Source organism: Scomber japonicus, chromosome 3 (assembly GCF_027409825.1).
Source record: "Scomber japonicus isolate fScoJap1 chromosome 3, fScoJap1.pri, whole genome shotgun sequence".
Classification (NCBI taxonomy): Eukaryota; Metazoa; Chordata; class Actinopteri; order Scombriformes; family Scombridae; genus Scomber; species Scomber japonicus.
Genome location: NC_070580.1, coordinates 13,332,105 through 13,350,579, shown reverse-complemented (window position 1 = coordinate 13,350,579; position 18,475 = coordinate 13,332,105). Strand labels below are relative to the sequence as shown.

The 18,475-nt window shown below is 40.0% G+C and overlaps 2 protein-coding genes across 2 annotated transcripts; both read left to right on the top strand.

Moving 5' to 3' along the window:
- The first annotated feature begins 159 nt into the window (after positions 1-159).
- On the top strand, positions 160-8,868 carry fam219aa (family with sequence similarity 219 member Aa). Its single transcript, XM_053315756.1, has 6 exons — positions 160-345; positions 4,305-4,401; positions 5,231-5,324; positions 6,041-6,121; positions 7,075-7,129; positions 7,612-8,868. Exons 1-6 carry the CDS (start codon positions 286-288, stop codon positions 7,768-7,770), a joined length of 546 nt encoding a protein of 181 aa, XP_053171731.1. The 5' UTR covers positions 160-285; the 3' UTR covers positions 7,771-8,868.
- A 2,818-nt stretch (positions 8,869-11,686) lies between these two features.
- On the top strand, positions 11,687-16,262 carry zgc:109965 (Nicalin-1-like). Its single transcript, XM_053316199.1, has 15 exons — positions 11,687-11,834; positions 12,399-12,589; positions 12,849-12,993; positions 13,304-13,401; positions 13,562-13,639; positions 13,781-13,884; positions 14,201-14,289; positions 14,398-14,537; positions 14,629-14,807; positions 14,919-15,006; positions 15,126-15,164; positions 15,483-15,655; positions 15,756-15,809; positions 15,892-15,970; positions 16,166-16,262. Exons 1-15 carry the CDS (start codon positions 11,687-11,689, stop codon positions 16,220-16,222), a joined length of 1,662 nt encoding a protein of 553 aa, XP_053172174.1. The 3' UTR covers positions 16,223-16,262.
- Positions 16,263-18,475: the final 2,213 nt, after the last annotated feature.

Here is an 18,475-nt window from a genome sequence, read left to right as displayed (position 1 = left end):
TTCATTACACATTTACATACACGATTTCACTTCAATACGCATTTCAATATGATCATCTCTGTGATTGGACAGATTCGTCGTGAATATTCTATAGACCCGGAAGTGGGGCGGTGCTGCTGTTTTGCAGTGTCGAGTCACCTCTGTCAGGATGGAGGAAAACGAACTGCTACAATGCTGAATAATAACGAAGAATCCCGTCAACCGAGCATCATAAACCGGGACACTTAGACAAAAGTCGCCCTTTATCTTCACCGCTGTATCGTTTCTACCAAACGCTTTGCCAAAATGATGGAAGAAATCGACCGGTTTCAAGTCCCTCCAGTCAACGGAGAGACGCAGCCGCTGGTAAGACAGACAAAAACACATATGCAAATCATTTCTATTGAAGGCAACATTTTTTTTCTTGTCTAATCTCGTCTGTGTGCTTTATGGCGACAGATGTGCTACAATCGGCGTGTAAGCTAACCGACAGCTATCTATGGGATGCGTTCTATTGATTATCTGCAGATAAATGATAGTGGCTAAATCTCCTCCGCATTGAATGATTACACCAGTAAGCCATTCAAATCACTGAATATTAAATACGTTTCATTTTCTCTTACTGCATCATAGTAAATAAACTGCGCACTTAAATCCAATAGATATTAAAAAATAAATCCCACGTCAGTTTGCGCTTGTTTACATCAGTAGCAGGCGTAACTCACGGTTTTTACATCTCGTCATTTGGTGACGTGTTATTTGGGTTATTTGGGTGTATCGGGATGCACTGCATGCCCAAATGATCGCGTGAGTAGGAGCTCTGTGTCCAAACCCGATACTGCAGGCTGCAGCACTGATCACACAGGCTGAGGCAGGCCCACGGTTTAAGAATATCTCTCCTACCATTAAATATCATATGACAAGTTTCAAACATGCAGGAAAATTAGACGTGATATACTCCAAACGCTAGGAAGTTATCTCAAAGGTATGTCTTTCTGTGTTTGAATGCCATTAGTACACAGGCCTAATATGCACACTGGACTGTACTACACTGTAAGATATGAAATCTTGTGTCATGGCTACTAAAAATGAATGCAATATGCTGTACAAGATATGAAATCTTGTGTCATGGCTACTAAAATGAATGAAATTTGCTGCTCTCATTCCCTACATTTAATCGTGTGTTGATCTTTAATTACAGCAATGCAGTGTATCATTATTATAGATTATCCACACTCCAAACAGAGCAGTCTCAAAGTGCTTCCATACTTCTCCAGCCCTACTACCCTGAGGCTTACCTCCAGCAGAAATCACACAAGAACATACTTATATTTTTTTCCAGAACAGAAAGTCTGCTTTATTATGCAGCAGCAATTGCCTCTCCCCATGAAGATTTGATTCAGTCTGCTCTCATGTGTCATCCACTGAGATTTCAGTGAGATTTCAGAGAAACTTGGGCCTGAGAAGTAAGTGGCTGCAGTGTGTCTGCTGTCAGCATGAAGCCTAACACTCTTGGAAACTGTATAGCCTAGTTTATATGCTTTACCGCTTCATGTAATTAGTTTGCCTGAGTCCAACAGCACTGTGGGTCTCTTCAGCATTGCCCTTTATCATATCTTATTTGACACACTTTACATTTATACCGTATCTGATAGTGTCAGGATCATAGTTGCTGTGGCACACATGGTTGTGCATTTTAATGCTAATAACTTCATTGTAATTCCTAAACCGCATTAATCAACTTGGCACTGCCTCCTTGTGGGGAATCAATTTCACACGAATCAAACCAGCTTTAAGCAGAATTTTGAGTGATATGAATTATTGAAGTATATCCTATCATCACTGAGAGACTAAGATCAAGTGTAAGATTATGAAATTCAGTGTATGCTTGACACTTCTATGTTAATTAGCAACATAAAAACATTGTATCCTAACAACTAGTTTTACAACGCGTTCCATTATATAGCACATGATCAGAAAATGATTGCCGCAGTTTAAATCTCATTATAACAGATTGCGTTGTAACACGTTGAGATTGTCATATAGCCCAGTTGCCATTGTCATCTTCACGTATTGCACGCAAGTGTTTTAATGGTCACCTGATCTATCAGTCTTCACTGCCATTGGCCAGCGGGGGGCCCATGATGTATAATCCTACCAATCACTTGGTGTCTATGCTGTGTCAGCAACCTTGTGGCTCTTCATCATCAGAGGCAGTAAAGGAGTAGCTAACAGGAGGACAGGCTGATGAAACTGATACAGAGAGAGGTCATTTCATTTATATGTTTGTGTGTGTGTGTGTGTGTGTGTGTGTGTGTGTGGCCCTATGAGAGAGTGTACAGTGTGTGTATGTGAATGCATGGTGAAGGTCAGGGCAACAGGCCATGTTGTACTTTTATGCCATAAAAATATATGTGGCACCCTAAATGCTATAAGTCAGGTCTTGATCATTTGTTAGTGACTGTCAACACTCAGCACATGTTCAACTGTATTCTCTTAATGTATGGTAAGTAATAAACCACAGGCCAACAAGGAGCTCATTGTTTAAGTTGTTTTCAGGTTTAAGAACTTTTAAATCAAATTTCTTCAGGCCAAACATTCAACTGATATATTTTAAGCTGCTCCAATATACACATAACTTGTTTATTGTGGGAAATCCTCTACTTGCTATCAGTAAAGAAGCCGTATTATGCTTAAGAGGTGTCAGAAAATTCTGTCACAAACAGCTTAATTCTTGTTCCTTTCATTTATTCACAGACAGTTCTGCATAACATTTCAAAGAGATGTATTTGACATACGACGTGACCCTGCCTCATCACAGTACCTTTCTGTGGTGGAAAGGAAAGTGTGAAAAAACAAGAATGAAAAAAAAAAAAACCCCTGTGGGTAAGCCTAATGATGCCAGGGAGAGGCCTGCCACAGAACAGAAAGAGCTCGTGTTTGTGCTTGTTACGGTGAGAATACCTCATCTGTGCGCTGTGCTTTGCCACTGTATTCAGTGTTGCAGCTCTCATTAATTATTCCAACCAAGTGCATAATGCCTCATGATCAGATGAGGATGAGACTATTGTAAACAACAAAGGTGCACTTGGTTATTTTGGAGTGTGGTCAAAGAAGAAAAAACCTTAGCGTAGTCATTTTTAAAGCTTTACAGAGATTACATATGCATAACAGAATAGTGCACATTGATGCTGTTTTACAAGTGATTTTTTCATCAGGCCCTGTGAGATTGATGAATTCATGGATTTGGCCTTAATACCAGTAGTACTTCACATTAATAATACCATGAAAAGGTTTTGATGAAACAGATTCACACTGATCTGTGTCTAGACCAATTTCTGTTGTAAACCATTCACACCGCCTTCAAATACAGTTGCTTGTTTTTCTTTTCTTTTTTTTATCATTACCATCTATGCCTGTTATGTGACACACAACATTTTGACCATACATTCATTTTAATCGACTGAAATAGTCCCACAGTTCAGTAGTGTGCTGTACTGCAGTATACAGCTGCAATGTGAACAGAAATGCAACTTTAACTTCAAGTTTCAGCTCCAGCCATTGAAATCCTCCTTTTTAAAAATAGCCGCTTTTTCTCTGGGGGAGAATATAGGGTTATTGAAAGCCGACTGCCTGGTAGCCTTGGTCCATGCGGCTTGTGGAGTCCTACAGAATGCAACAAGGGAAGGCCTGTAGGATAAACATAATGTGGAGCTCTGTCAGCAAAGCAGGCCAAGTGCAGCCCAACTCCCCTCTCTCAATCTGGGGAAACCTTGGCTGCAACAGCAACCCCCTCTGTTCTCCCACGGTCTCCTCCCCATGCCATCACTGCTCACACATAAAAGAGACAGAGCCAGCAACATAGGCAGAACACTCGGGCCTATTGATGGCGCAAAATAGTAGTCCACAGGCAAGAGAAATCTCGCTGGGGTATTGGACACAAGCAGGATATAAAGGGAGTTAATTTTCTGGGCTTTGGTTTAGGCAACGTTTACTGTTAGCTTAGCGATAAATCAGAGGCACTTATGGTACTGAGTTGATTGTGCCCCCAGGACTGTGTTCAATTTTAGGTTGCCAAAGGAAGTATGGCACTGATAGGAATTGTATTACTAGAAAATAAGATTGGTTCCAGGTTTATTACTGAATCATCAAACAATGCAGCAGTGACAACATTAGGATTATGAAGACACAGGGACAATGGTATATACTGTAAATCTCATTTTTTATGGGTTGAGATTATACCAAAATGAAATATCACTTATTGTTTTTGATTTTCTGGTTTGAATCGAAGCTAACATGCTTGGTTGTGTCTTTTCTTTTTCTAGGACCCAGCAGCATCCTCTACCTCAGAGGCAGACCCTGACAACAAGGGAGAGACTGTGGCCATGAACTACAAGCCCTCACCACTGCAAGTCCAAATAGGTATCAACAATCATCTGCAATCATCTGCAAATCATCTTGTGACACAATTCTAGGCTTAAGATTTGATCAGATAACACTAGCAAAAAATGGAGAGCCTGCCTGCCACAGCTACAACAGTGTACAGGTTTGTTAAACTCCATCATGAGGGGTTGAAATGAGTACAAAATATTCTGTTCAACATCCGTTTATATTCAGAAGCAAAAGACATTCACTAGAAGTATTGTATGACAATGAAATTATATTTCCCCGCCTCCCAGTGGATCTCTTTTATCGTGTTGAAACATTTCTGAGCTGCCTCTGTTATTGCAATGCCACAACACTGTGAAAGCCTTTTTCACACTCAGGATTCCTCATTTTTATTTAGTCCCAAGGCCTTGTACTGTGTATTTAGTCCTAAAATAGCTGGCTGAAAAATATTGCTTTCTGCTTTTTAAGATTAGTGACCCTAAATGTTTAGAACAGGAATTTCTTGAACTCCATATTTTCATGATATCTATGAATAACCTAAGGTGCGAATTAAAAAAGTAATATCTGTGATTCAGCTTTTAGCAATGACTGCCACTAGCAGTATACAAGATAGAGGTCATATTGAAGTCATGTGATAATGACTCTAATGTGGATCATTTCCTGTGCTGGCTATGTATGCATATGTATAGTTGCATAGTATGTTTTTCATAAGATGACTAAAAGCCTGTTTTTGTGTGTAACTGTGTTTAAATGTGGTAACTTCTATCAGGAATCAAAATCATAACAAGCTGTCACCGATGGTCATTAGGTTGAGGTTTATTTGATGTTTGTACTGATGACCTCACATCCTGTGGTTGCCCAGAGAAACAGAGGGACCTTGCCAGGAAGGGCTCAGTGAAGAATGGCACTGTGGGCAGTCCTGTCAATCAACAACCCAAGAAGAACGCCAGGACAAGGTAACCGCCTCAACTGCCTGTTTGTTTCTCTGTTATGCTAACCAAGTCAACCACAAATGTCACACTTTGCATTAATTAACATCACATGCGATATGTTTTTGTAACGTCTGCTCTCCATTCGATGCAAAACACCACAACCAACTGAAATGCAAAGCGTGAGGACAGCAAAGCCCGCTACTGAAGGCTTTATTTGCTGCCATCCTTCTGTGGACACCGTCAGACTTTATAATGTTACAAGCGAACACAAACAGTGCACAACAAGGCTTCTTCAAGAAGGGGGAATTTGTTGTGTTCCACGAGTGTGGATGGTGATAATGGAGTCAAAGCACTGAGCAATAAAAAACAGTACAAACCCCACAGTATTGACAACTGGCTCATCTGTCTAATCCCACTCTCTGATGGATTAGTGGAAATATATGAAAGGCTACCAACTAGTCTGAACCCCGAGTCTCTGAAGCATAAAGATAATCTGGCAACGCCTGTAGGCTGAAGGTCACAGATTTGCTCCAATTTTTCCTCCTTCTGTGGCCTTTAAGGAGAATATCATACTCAGGACAGTTATCAAGTACATGCCTTCCAGGATTTGAAATATTTTTCAAGAACATACTCTACTACTTTGTGAAAATGTACTGTGTTGTTAGGGTTTATTCAAGTTATGATACCTTGATAGTTTGTGCTTTTTCAACAATAAAACTGTTCTCTTTGTTCTCCTTCAGGTTGGTGGTACCAAACAAAGGCTACTCCTCCTTGGACCAGAGCCCAGATGAGAAGCCCCTTGTAGCACTGGACACTGACAGGTATGTCATTTCTTGAACTTCACAACACTAAAAGATAACGCAATTCAAAGAACGAATATTTCAGAAACAGAAGAGCTGGCCTAAAAGGAGGAGAGGAAAAACAGAAATTGGCTAACTTGTTGTTTTGTACATTTCACACTGTCATGATGGTACATTAATCCATCGAGTAACTTGAGAGAGTTCTTAACAGAGGGATCCTAAAAAGGGGCAAAGCCTCTAGCAGGGCACAGGATTAGTGGATAGCGGGGTGAGGATTTGGATGGGGGGAAAAGCGGCTCAGAGGGAGCGCTCTCTTCCGCGCTGTACCATCAGGTCTGCTTTTGACACAGATGAGTCCCACCCTTTGTGCTACATGAGGTAGAGTCTCTCGAGTGAAATGAGCCCTCTGGGAACCAGTGGAGCTTACATCATGGATTGCATCATATAGTTTCTGTCACAGGATTTCTGACTCACAGCCACACAGGACACCCATTTGTTTATTGTCCACATTTAGCTTCACGTGCACACACATTGCACAGTGTTACGCTGTTCTATGACCTTATACTGTATGAATGTCAGATTAGTCATTTAGGAATCAAGAGACTTCAGTAGATCTTCTTTTTTTAAAGTATATTTTTGGGGGCTTTTTGCCTTTAATGGACAGACAAGTAGAGAGAGACAGGAAACTGGAGGCAGAGAAGGGGGAATGACATGCAGGATAGGGCCGATTCGAACCGGGGTCGCCTGCAGTGAGGACTATAGCCTCAACACATGGGGCGGGTGCTCTACCCACTGACCTAAACACTGCCACCAGTAGATAATTTTTACTAGCTAAAATGTTCAATCTGTTTACCTTGGAAATGTCAACACCTTCAAATATGACATATGTATTTTTTTACCATGTATTACAATGATTTCAACCTTCATATTTTGATACGCTTGTGTCTAACTGTTGACGTCTCCATTTTTTACAGTGACGATGACTTTGACATGTCCAGATACTCGTCATCAGGATACTCCTCAGCCGAGGTGAGATGTCTGAGGGACCAGGTATCTATGCACACATTATATTGTAGTTGATATATTGTGAAACCACAAACATCACCACCTGATCATCCAATCCCATCGTCACACCGGTTCCACCAGGTACATGTGCACCCATTTGCACCATTGTAATATCCAAGTATTTAGAATCACTGAGTGTCATCTGTAGTGATTTAGCTGTCATCCAAATAGGTTGTTCCTTGTTATTTTTATCCTCTTGTAGTGTTTTTCTTTTTTTCTTTTTTCTTGCCTCCCTCCATTACCACCAAAGATCTGACTGAACTCCACGGTGCTTTTTTCTGTTTATGTAAAGGGCTCTCAACGTTTCTGAACATGTAATGATGAATATATTTAGAATCAGCATTCAAACTAATTTCACTAACAAGCTCATTCCTACCTTTTAGGATTTGGCAACCAGGTTCTGAAGCTCTGCTGATACTCTATCTCCTCCCCTTTTGCTTCTACAGCAGATCAACCAGGACCTGAACATCCAACTCCTGAAGGATGGGTACCGGCTCGATGAGATCCCTGATGACGAGGACCTGGATCTGATCCCTCCGAAAGCAGTCAACCCCACCTGCATGTGTTGCCAGGCTGCTCCCTCCACAGCCTGTCAAATCCAGTAGCCCCCCGCCCCTCCTCCAATCTCCTTCAAGAAAAAAAAAAAAAAAAAAAATCTCCTGTCTGCCACCTGCACTGAAGCCAACTTCCTACTAGAGCGGCAGCAAGGAGGAGTTGAAAAACTATTGGCTGGCACCGGCACAAAGGGATAACAAGGGCGTGTAAATGTTACAGTAAGCAATTGAAACAGGTCAAGTCTCGAGAAAAGTGTCCATATGTACAGTATCTTGTGCACGTTCCTCCTATGGTAGGATCTGTGCATCTTACTTCTGCGGGGGCTCGACTGATGGCAGAAACATTACCTCCAAGGAAAACATGTTACTTTTGCTTCTCCTTCGCCTGAACTCCATCCCATGGTTGTGGATATTTTGGTTTATAACCACCATGAAGGATTGTGCGACACTGCAGAAGAACGGAACCAACAAAAGGGCATGACAGGAACAACGACAAAAAAACGTTATTACTGCTGAAGTGCACCATTCAAGGAGTCTAATACTCTGCTGCTGGTCATATTCAATGGACGAGAAGAAGCTTAGGAGATCGGAAGTCTCTTAGTGGCCATTGTCTTTTCTCTCGTTTCTTTCAGCCGGTCTGCTTTGTCTTCCTGTGTACATATGTGTCAAACATGAAAATGATATGTGTGTGTGTGCGTGTGTGAAATTATGTCAAGAACATAGTGCTAAACCATCAAGTTGCTGATAAAACACTAGCGCTTGCAAGTCACGACACTAAGGTAGTCAAATCCAGATTTTTTTTTTTGTAATGTCTGTCTGTTACACCGAGGTTGTACTGCTCATTGTTTAATATTCAGTTAAAAGAAACTGAACACAAATCATTTTGCATGTTGCCTGTTAACACTGTCTTCTAATGACCAGCCTGTGCAGATAATTTACCTGATTTTATTGACCCTTAAACACATCCTTGTGCTGATGAGACATTGTGTGAGATGTGCTTTAAAAAAAAACATAAAATTAGCAATATTTAGGTTCACCTACTGTAATAACAGAAGATGTAGAGAAACAATTATTTAGAAATAATGGCAGAACAGCTCATGGATTAGTGTACTTCCTTTATTTTTATCCATGTCAGCCCTGGACATGACTGGGTATGGAAGGATGTCACCACCAGTGAATGTGGTAACAGAAGAGTAAATGAAAAAAAAAGGGTTGTACCTGGTGTAGAAGAAGAATGTCATTAAAGTGATTCCATATTGCCTGGATGGAATTTTAAATAGGATTTTTTTTCATATCAAGGGAAGTTAAACATGTTTTCTTTAAGTTTTTTATTAAGTGTATTTGTTTTGTATGATCATATATTTGCGCAAACTTAATTTGGGTATATGTAGCACCAGACACAGCTGTGTATTGTCAAGGCTTTATACTAATGGATGTTTTCCACCACGTTGAAAAGGAAGTAGTTCTTGCTGTTTAGAAGTTCTGAATTCATGTGATTTATTAATCATGTTTACATCACTCTAAAGGCATCTGTGGAGCTTCACAGACATAAGCTATTTTCACACTTGTGCGTGAACCTGCTCAGAAACAAATGACAGAGGAAGATGATTGGTGGGTTTCCCAGAAACACTTTAACAATGAGAGTTTATGCCACTTCATGGTTATGCACATTTTGACACCCGGAAAACAAATTTCTCTTTCTCTTTAAAAAATGACCTAAACTTATAAACGCTCATATCTAGCTTGTATGTGTACACTTTACACTGTGGTACAAGTTATCCTCTTACTGTAACATTCAGATCGTACTGTAAAAAAGGATTTGATCAGGATGTGAAGATACTAAAATACTGTGTGCTTATGTAATCAATGTTATTTTGATTATCTTTGTAGATATATAACAGTGTTTTGGGAAACCTTGCATTCACTCTTCAGCTGTTCACATCTACATCTACATTTTAGGAAAATCCATACAAAAACAAAATATTTTGGGATTCACTGAATGGAAGAACAGTACATAATCAATTATTCCAAAAAGACCCCTTTTCTTGGAGTTTTTTTCTTATTTTGAGAGGTCTGAAAGATCAGAAAGCATATGTGTGATCAACAGGAAGAGACATAATTTTGCTTTCATTAAATGAATCAATTGTACGGTGTGTACTAAAAACCTACAGGGAAAGAGAAAACAAAATGTTTATTTTAATGTCGAACCATTATTGGCTAAGTAAACCATCCAGACAAGTCCTGGAATCTGTGAGGAATAATGTCCTATTTCTCATCTCTGATATAACTGATACAGCCTGATTGTTTCTACAGCATTTGAGTTACAAAAGCACACAAACATCTACTTCTTTTGCAAATGAGGTGCCATCTGTGTAGATGATAGAATTACGTGCATTAAGCTGAAAAAAGACATGATTAGGAGTACAGAAGTTGGTGTAAGATAAAGTTGTCAGGACAGCTATTTGCTGAGGAGAGAGTTGGCTCAGTAGCTGTGTACAGCTAACATTTACATTTAGAGAATGACTGTGTGATTGACTATGGTGCTGGATTTTGTTTTCTGTATCATAAGCATCATCCTGATAGATTCACACGGTCGTCTTCTATTGAGTACGCTACTTCTGGCCAATGTCGTTAAGCTTCACTAACCTCTTGAGAGTCCAAAAGTAATGCATTGTAACAGAAGATATTTATTTGCAGTTGTGTGTGTTTAACTTATTTTTCAAGTATGGGAAAAAATTCATATACAGACTGATGGTTTTTGTTAGTCAGATGCTTATTATGATGATTGTGAACTGGTCCCATTTAGATTTTAACAGTGTTAAAAGTTCTGTGTATAGTGCCGAAATATCAAAAAATAAATATTAGATATCTGAAAAATTTGATGTTGCCATGTGTTTCTGTGATTCTGTTTTTTTTTGCTTGGTGTCATATGTCAGCCATTTATTTTTAAACAATATTTTCTCAGGGTCAGTGGTAACCTGGAGCCTTCGGCATGGACAGATAATGAGTCAGTAAACATATTCACAGTATGTGCAGGTCCTAATTCAAATGCCCTTTGGAGAAAACCAGAACATCGAAAAGAAACACATTAAATTAACTCAGTTTATCACTACAATGAATTGGAAGGCAAAATGTATTTTTTAAAATATAAAATTGCTGTTTTTCATCAACCAGAAATACCGACGCATGGAAGAAGATTTGTCACATTATATCTCGACATCATCATCCTGTGTTTCCAAAGCACTCCCAGTCCAATAGTTCTTCAGACTCCTTCCAACTGTTATGCCAGCAGCAGATTAAACAAATAGCTGCTATATGAAACAGTTTGCCTGCCTCCCACACAGAGTGTCTGCTGGGGATGTGATGGATATAGGAATAGTGAGTGAGAGGGGTGGGGGGTTGGGTGTTTGTGATTAGCTTTAAGTTGATCCCTTGGGACCAGATGGTGAATGGTGGCTTACCTAGAAGCCTCAAGTCCCAGGAGCTAGTTTGTGGCCACGCTGCAAGGAGTAGCACTGTAGCTGAGGAACACGTACATGTAGTAAAACAAGCTCATGAGACAAAACTGCAGGAAAATAGGAAACAGGTGAGCAGCATTTTCATACCTCAGAATGATGTTGGTTGGGTATAGTGGACTTTATGGTTGTAGAAGTGTTTTACTGTAAAGTGGCGGAGTCTCCTTCTGGACAGTTGGCTGAGATTATGATATCTTCATCCACCAAATCCTAATGTTTCTATTTCCAAAAGGATATCCGTACCAGGGTCTCTAAAAAAATGAGGGATTATTATGCAAAAATGAGGGACTATTACATATAAACTATTTTAACATATAGCATTTGAGTGAACATGGTGTCGTCTTAACTGCTCTACCACATGTATGCTACCTAGCTTGTCTGAACTATGAAGCCTCTAACATCAACCTTCCTTCGTAGACTGACATAAAGAAATTCGGGCCGTAAGTGACATCATGTTTCTGAGAGACCTGAGCTTTTCTGCTGTTCTGTTGCTGCTGCTCTCTGTCCAGTCTCTTCATGGCTCCGCTCTTCCTGCTGTATCCTCCTATGAGTTCACCGCCTACAGGATGCAACAGTTCAACCTGGCACAAGACAAGCATGGTGAGTTGAGAGATATATTTCTGCCATGAGCTGTACTGTTGTACAGCTGGACATATTCTATTTCTGAAAAAATTACACCCTCAATTTGAACTAAACTCCGCTTTTCTAACCTTTTGACCACTCAAAGCACTTTTACACTACATGTCACATTCACACACATTCATACACTGATGGCAGGGTCAACAACACATTCATATAACATTAGTTCAGCCATAGGGAGCTGGGTTAAGTGTCTCACTCAAGGACACATCGACATGTGGACTGGAGGAGACAGGAATCGAACCACCAATCTTCTGATTGGGGGACGACTGCTCTACCTTCTAAACTGCCCATAAATATCATATATATACATTTAGAAACACCAAAAAATCTTGGGTACTGTCACTTTGACCAATTTAAGTTAAATCATAAACTGAATAAGGTTGGATTTTCTGTATTAATACATATCACACTTAAATGAACATTGACACCACGTGAAGTTTCTACATTTTTGTGACCTCTTTAGGCTTTCACTACAAATCCTTCTCATTCTTCCCATGTCATTTTTGGATTTTGGATGTTAAGGTTGCCGTGGAGCCATTGTGGTGGCAGAGGCACGCTCAGCAGATGAGCCGGTGCTGACACGTCGCTGTGTCATCATGAAGGTGCCAGACTTCACAACAGAAAAATATCTCGAGGCCCAGAGACAAAATGCTGCTGCCATACTGATCCTGCTGCCCAGAAATATCTCCAATGTCCCCCATGATAAAGTACAGGTAACAGATTTATCCCAAAACATGCTCTATGTGCTCTAGCTATGAGGGAACAAAAAAAATGAATTACAGCATATTTTATCAGGCTCTTATCATATAATGTTATGTAAGTGCTCCAGGGAATCAGTTAAGAGCTTGCAGAATTACAGTCATAGAAATCCTTCCTGCTCTACTTCAGTGATTTGTACCATATAAAATACTTTTATCTAGACAATTGCATCTCTTCACCTAGTTGTTTCAACAATCCCCTTTTCTCTCCCAGTCCTTCATGGTGAGTGAGAGTGAGGCCTTGCTGAAGGAGACCCTCATGCCTGTGTATGTGGTGCCTGAGGATGAACAATTGCTCTGCATGTATGAGGAGGTCAAGCAGGCTGCAGCCACCCGGACCTCCTCAATATTTATCCGAGGTGAGAAATACAAGAGGATATGTGGATGTACTGTGTGCTACTGTAGATGGATGGACAATTCATAGCTGGTGACATGATTATTTGAATGAAAGCGATAGTTAAATTAAAAAGAATAGATAAAAAAGGATGGATATGAATATGTAAGGAAAGTATATTTGATTAAAAATGTGATAAAAGATTATCGAAAAAAATCTAGGAACGAATCTTGACAATGGGTAAAAACAGCGGAAGAGATAATATTAAACAAGCAGACAGAAAAAAAATGCAGCCTGTGTGTTTTATTCAACTTTTTATGATGTGTTTTTGGCAGTTCTTCGAAGTATGGTCACAGCTACAGCCTTTCAGATCTTAGTGAGCAACAATGCCCCTATCAAGGCCATCACGGACAATGCTATAGTCACACTGGAGGTGAGTGTGAAAACTCAAGCGTTTTTATGCAGTAGAGAGAAGTAAAAAGCCTACAATGACATTCTCAAAATTTCAGTCGAACCACATTATTTTGACATGGGGTTTAATCATCAATTCTGCACTATCCTGTTATCCTGTTATCTTGTTATGTGTATTCCAGGGAGTGCTTCCCGGAGCAGGGGAGGATGTGCCCACTATCGTCATTACTGCCAACTATGACTCCTATGGGCTGGCACCGGTGAGTCAGATAAAAACAAAAAAACCCACTTAATCGTGATGTATGTAGAACAGTTTCCCAAGCTCTACCCTCTTAATTCCATTCCTCTCTCCTCATGTTCATGTTCATTAATGTATGTGTTTGTATTTATGTGCAATACAGTGGTTGTCTTATGGAGCAGACTCCAATGGCAGTGGGGTCACCATCCTGCTAGAGTTGGCACGTCTCTTCCAGAAGCTTTATAGTAACTCAAGCACCAGGCCACCGTAAGTTACAAGTACATTCTGCAGTAGCAAAGAATGCAATGAATGACAATATTGCCTAAAGTGTTTACTAATTACAATAAAGTAACCACGTAATGCTTTGCAAATTTCTATTTTTAGAACATAACACCCCAAACTGTTCTAGAAACAAACTGTTTTGCGTTCTCAAGTGAGCTCCACACTATCAAAGTCTGATTTAATAAACTAATCTAAACATGTAATTATCCAATAAAAAATGTGTCCTCTCCTGTTGGCAGGTAGCATGTCCACTATTGATTAAAATGTTTGATTGATTTTCATATTTCTTTTGGTGTTTTAGATATCATTTAATGTTCTCCCTAACTGGAGGAGGAAAACACAACTTCCTGGGCACAAAGAGATGGATTGAAGAAAATCTAGACCATGCTGGTGAGTTTTGGGGCTTATGCCTTGTCGAAAATAGTCTGCACTAACATAGGCCTAAGTGAACATGAGCAGCCCCGTTTGATTTATTTTGTCCAAACTTTTTCTAACCAGAGTCTAGCCTGCTCCATGACAATGTGGCATTTGTTTTGTGTTTGGATACACTGGCTAATGCCGATGAGCTGTACATGCATGTGTCCCGCCCTCCTAAACCTGACACTCCCATGCACTCCTTTATTCAACTGCTGGAGGAGGTAAACAACTTCACATATAGGTGAAAAATATGGATATATTTTATTAGGCATGCATTGACTTTCGCACTGACATTTTTGGTATCTTACCCAGGTGGTGTCCTCCAGATTTCCCTGGGTGAGGATTGGGTTGGTTCATAAGAAGATCAATCTTGTGGAGTCTACAGTAGCCTGGGAGCATGAGCGCTACAGCCTGCGCAGGATCCCAGGCTTCACTCTGTCTCATGTGGAAGACCCTAAATCTGAGCTACGTGGCTCTGTACTAGACACCATGTGGGTATTTAAGCTATTTGAAGGCCTTGTTTACTCTGAGAGAATATAGAAACATCATTTGAGGAGTTGCCTTAGTTTCCTGATTATTCTCATGTGAATATCTCCTCACAGATCGCAAGTGGACTTCAGGAAACTAAAGCGTAATGGCATCATCATAGCAGAAGCATTGGCACGGTATATGTACAACCTCTCAGACAAGGTGCATGCATATTTAATACACATACTTGAATACAGACACTATGTTTTTACCATTTTGTTGTTGTTCTTCTTCTTTTATAGCATGTTAATGTGTGATTACTCTGTGTTATCCTCTCCTAGGGTTCACCAAAAGATGTTCAGGTTTTCAGGGGTCAAATGGTAAGATCCCAGTTACATTTAGCTGGTTGGTAAAGGCCAGTGCTGCCCTCTGGTGTTGGTTTATGGGCATTACACAGTGTTTGTGTCTTGGCAATTTGATTTGCTTGGAGATTTATTTACAACTTAATGACAACGTTTTTAAAAGATTAATTTTTACTGGTAATCATAATAGTGATGTGAATACTAGTTTTGATCGTTTATGATGAACTAGAATCAGACTCATATGGAAATTCTTAGATAGTACCTATTATTATGTGATGCTACACATGTTTCCCAAGTGTTTCTTTCTGTGAATTCACATTCACATCCTTGATACAGGACTTCCACGACAGTCGTTTGTCCAGTCTGATGGCTTTCCTGACATCAATCCCTCGGGCCACCCAGCTGCTGGATAAGGAGCCCGGTCACATCCTGCTCGTCAATTCACTCGAGCACGAGTTCAAGCGCTACTTACAGCAAGTCCACAGACACAACTTCAAACAGGACAAGAGGTAATATTTCATGGTAGAAGTAGTAAACACATAGATTATTTTACCAGCACTCACCTGTGTTTTTGCTATTGATTAACTATATTTAACACTTTTGATACAGGGACCCTGACATTACCTTTTTCGATCAAATGAACCAACCAATAGTGATGTACAGGTAAATATCTGTATTCATACACCCTTTTGTTTGTGTGGTAATTTCAAAAACACATTTGGACATTTACACTTTTTTCTTTCAGAGTCAAACCTGCAGCTTTTGATCTTTTCCTGGGTGGCTGCATTGCTGGGTATTTGGGGATCGTTTATTATGCAATCCAGGTTTGTTAATCTAGTGTTATGTTGTTGCATTACTTCTTTGCATAGCATGTTGCCTTGTATGTTGTCATTCTTGAGCAAAGCCCAGGCATTACAGGAGGTAGACAACACTTGATATATTGCTTTCTTGTGTGTATATATATATATATATTTCTTATATATTGATTTCTTAAAGATTCTGTCTGTTCTCTGTTACAGAATTTTGGCTATCTCTACACAAAGCTGAAAGCAGCAGTGAAATCCAAGCACCAGTAAATAAGACTCTGAATACTGATTCTATAACAAAGCCTTTGAAGTCTGCCTTGCACATGTTAGACTTCTGCTTCACTGGCTGTGCAGCACATGAAAGCAATGCAAGAAGAAGACTGATCATATGCACAACTTACGAACAGTGTATTTGCTTTGAAATGTATGTTGTTATAAAGATGTTTGTACCTTTTATTATTCATAAATCCACTGTATTGTAAATCACGTCATATTGAAACCAACTGGACTTTGTTGTTTGGAAGACATGTAAACAAAATAAATAAAGGACGAGTTTGGGGATGTGTCTCGCATCATAGTATAGTGAAGAACTGAACATGAACCAAAGCTTGGATTTGATTTGTGTGAAGGACGTTCCTGCTACATCATTACTATGATTCCCCCTGTCCTCTGCTCTGCATCTGTTGACATGGATTTGACTGAGCTTAACATGCCTGTCAAACAAGGCCCAGCCATCGCAGAGAGATGAACAACCAGTTCCTGTCACAGATAACTCAGTGCGATCGGTTGAGACACAAAGGCACCCTACAGCGTTTGGTAAATTATTGATGCTCGTGTGGCATGCTGACAGTGAATAGAGGTGACCCTGGATGGTGGTGGGAGATTCTGAGAAATCCCGTCCTTCTGGCGGTGTGTTGCAGTTCTGCAGATCTGATAAGACTGAGTCTGTTTTAACTACAAGGAGGCTAAACAGCTGGGGGCTGAGCATAGTGTTTCATATCAGTGCTGGCTAGTTTGCGAAGGCCCCTGGGAGGGAAATAGGTCATGGATAGTGACCCCAGGTATGTGTGTCTCTGCAGGGGGTTTAGAGGGATTAGTGGCTGAGTGCTCAGGTAGCACAAAGAGTTGTTCTGGTTCAGCAAGGATCCTCTTCAACAGTCTCTATTTCCAATATACTAGATTGACCACAATAGCTTCAGGTTAAACAAAAAGTTTTTAACATGAATTTTACCATTGACAAAGATCTAAACAGGATTTATAGCTACTGATGAATTTAGAAAATATTATAAAAGGACACATAAACACACAGAAACAGTAAATGATGTCAGCCAAATTGGTGACATACTCAAGACAGTGACAATTCTGAACAGAAAAAAAACAAACCATACATACTGGGTACAATTGGCAGAAAAAGAAAATAAAAGAACTACAGGTACACATGAGTGAGGGGAGGAGCCACCAGGTGACAGGGGGGGAGAAGGATGCTCATGACTTTCAGGCAGACTGCAGAGAAGCACTGGAAAATAAGTAGACTTGAAGCGAAGATGGCTCCCCAGCTTTACATCACTATGTACAAAGAGCAGTTCACCTCTCCTTGTGGAGCAAAACGGGCACAACTTCGACCCACGTCTGCACACCGCAGGAACAACCCCCAGCCGCGACCGGTAAGATGCAAAGCCTGCTATACCACATGTGAACTTTAGGAATTTTAAGGTCAGAGTAATGATTTATTTATTTGTTATGCTGCAAACTGGCTAAAAAAAGATGCAGATTGAGATGTCTTGAGTAATAATTTGCCTAGAAATCATGGAATAATGGCTGTCCTTCAATCTGTTTATTTTAACAAATACTGAACAACCAAACAAAAATTAACATTTCCAGGCCCTGCATTTAAGGTCAGACTTGAGTCACTTATTATTGGCATTCTCTTTATTGCTTTTCATTTAGCCCATCTGAGGTGTCCTACACTAATTGGCAGCTGGTTGTTTACATTTCCCTGTGCTTGGTGAAAGCTGTATCCCATCTATTATTCAGTACTTCCTCCATGCCTATTTATTTATCCAGACATGGAGTAAACAGAGCTGACAAGAGTGTTATACTGAACCGTCGCCCTACTGTAAAGAAAAAAACAATCCCTAATGACTGCACAACAGAGAAAACCAGAGATACCCTGAAAAAGCAGTCAAACAGCAATTTACAGTTTGAACAATACTGCATCATTTAGTGTGCAATAATACAAAGATTAGAAAAGCCTTCTAGGAGGAAGTTTGTTGGCATTTTGAATGCTTTTTACATTGTTGCTATGCAGTAATAGCAAAGTTGTAATGGCAGAGAAATAAGAGGACTAATCTTGTATGAGGTGTATTGAATGAGGACAAAGGTCATAAAATAAGAATATTAGCTACACATTAAAAATGCCCTATTGTATGTCATGTAACACAAAGTGCCCAGTACAAATAAAAATAAATGTTCAGTCTTGCTAATAGTGAGGTGCACAGATTAACTGAATCAGTGATACCCACT

Excerpts from the sequence above, each read along its gene's own strand:
- fam219aa (XM_053315756.1), top strand. The coding sequence starts at position 286 with ATGATGGAAGAAATCGACCGGTTTCAAGTCCCTCCAGTCAACGGAGAG. Across the intron at positions 346-4,304 it reads ACGGAGAGACGCAGCCGCTG|GACCCAGCAGCATCCTCTAC; the intron begins GTAAGACAGACA and ends TTCTTTTTCTAG. Across the intron at positions 7,130-7,611 it reads CAGGATACTCCTCAGCCGAG|CAGATCAACCAGGACCTGAA; the intron begins GTGAGATGTCTG and ends TTGCTTCTACAG.
- zgc:109965 (XM_053316199.1), top strand. The coding sequence starts at position 11,687 with ATGTTTCTGAGAGACCTGAGCTTTTCTGCTGTTCTGTTGCTGCTGCTC. Across the intron at positions 14,538-14,628 it reads TTATTCAACTGCTGGAGGAG|GTGGTGTCCTCCAGATTTCC; the intron begins GTAAACAACTTC and ends TATCTTACCCAG. Across the intron at positions 15,971-16,165 it reads TCGTTTATTATGCAATCCAG|AATTTTGGCTATCTCTACAC; the intron begins GTTTGTTAATCT and ends TCTCTGTTACAG.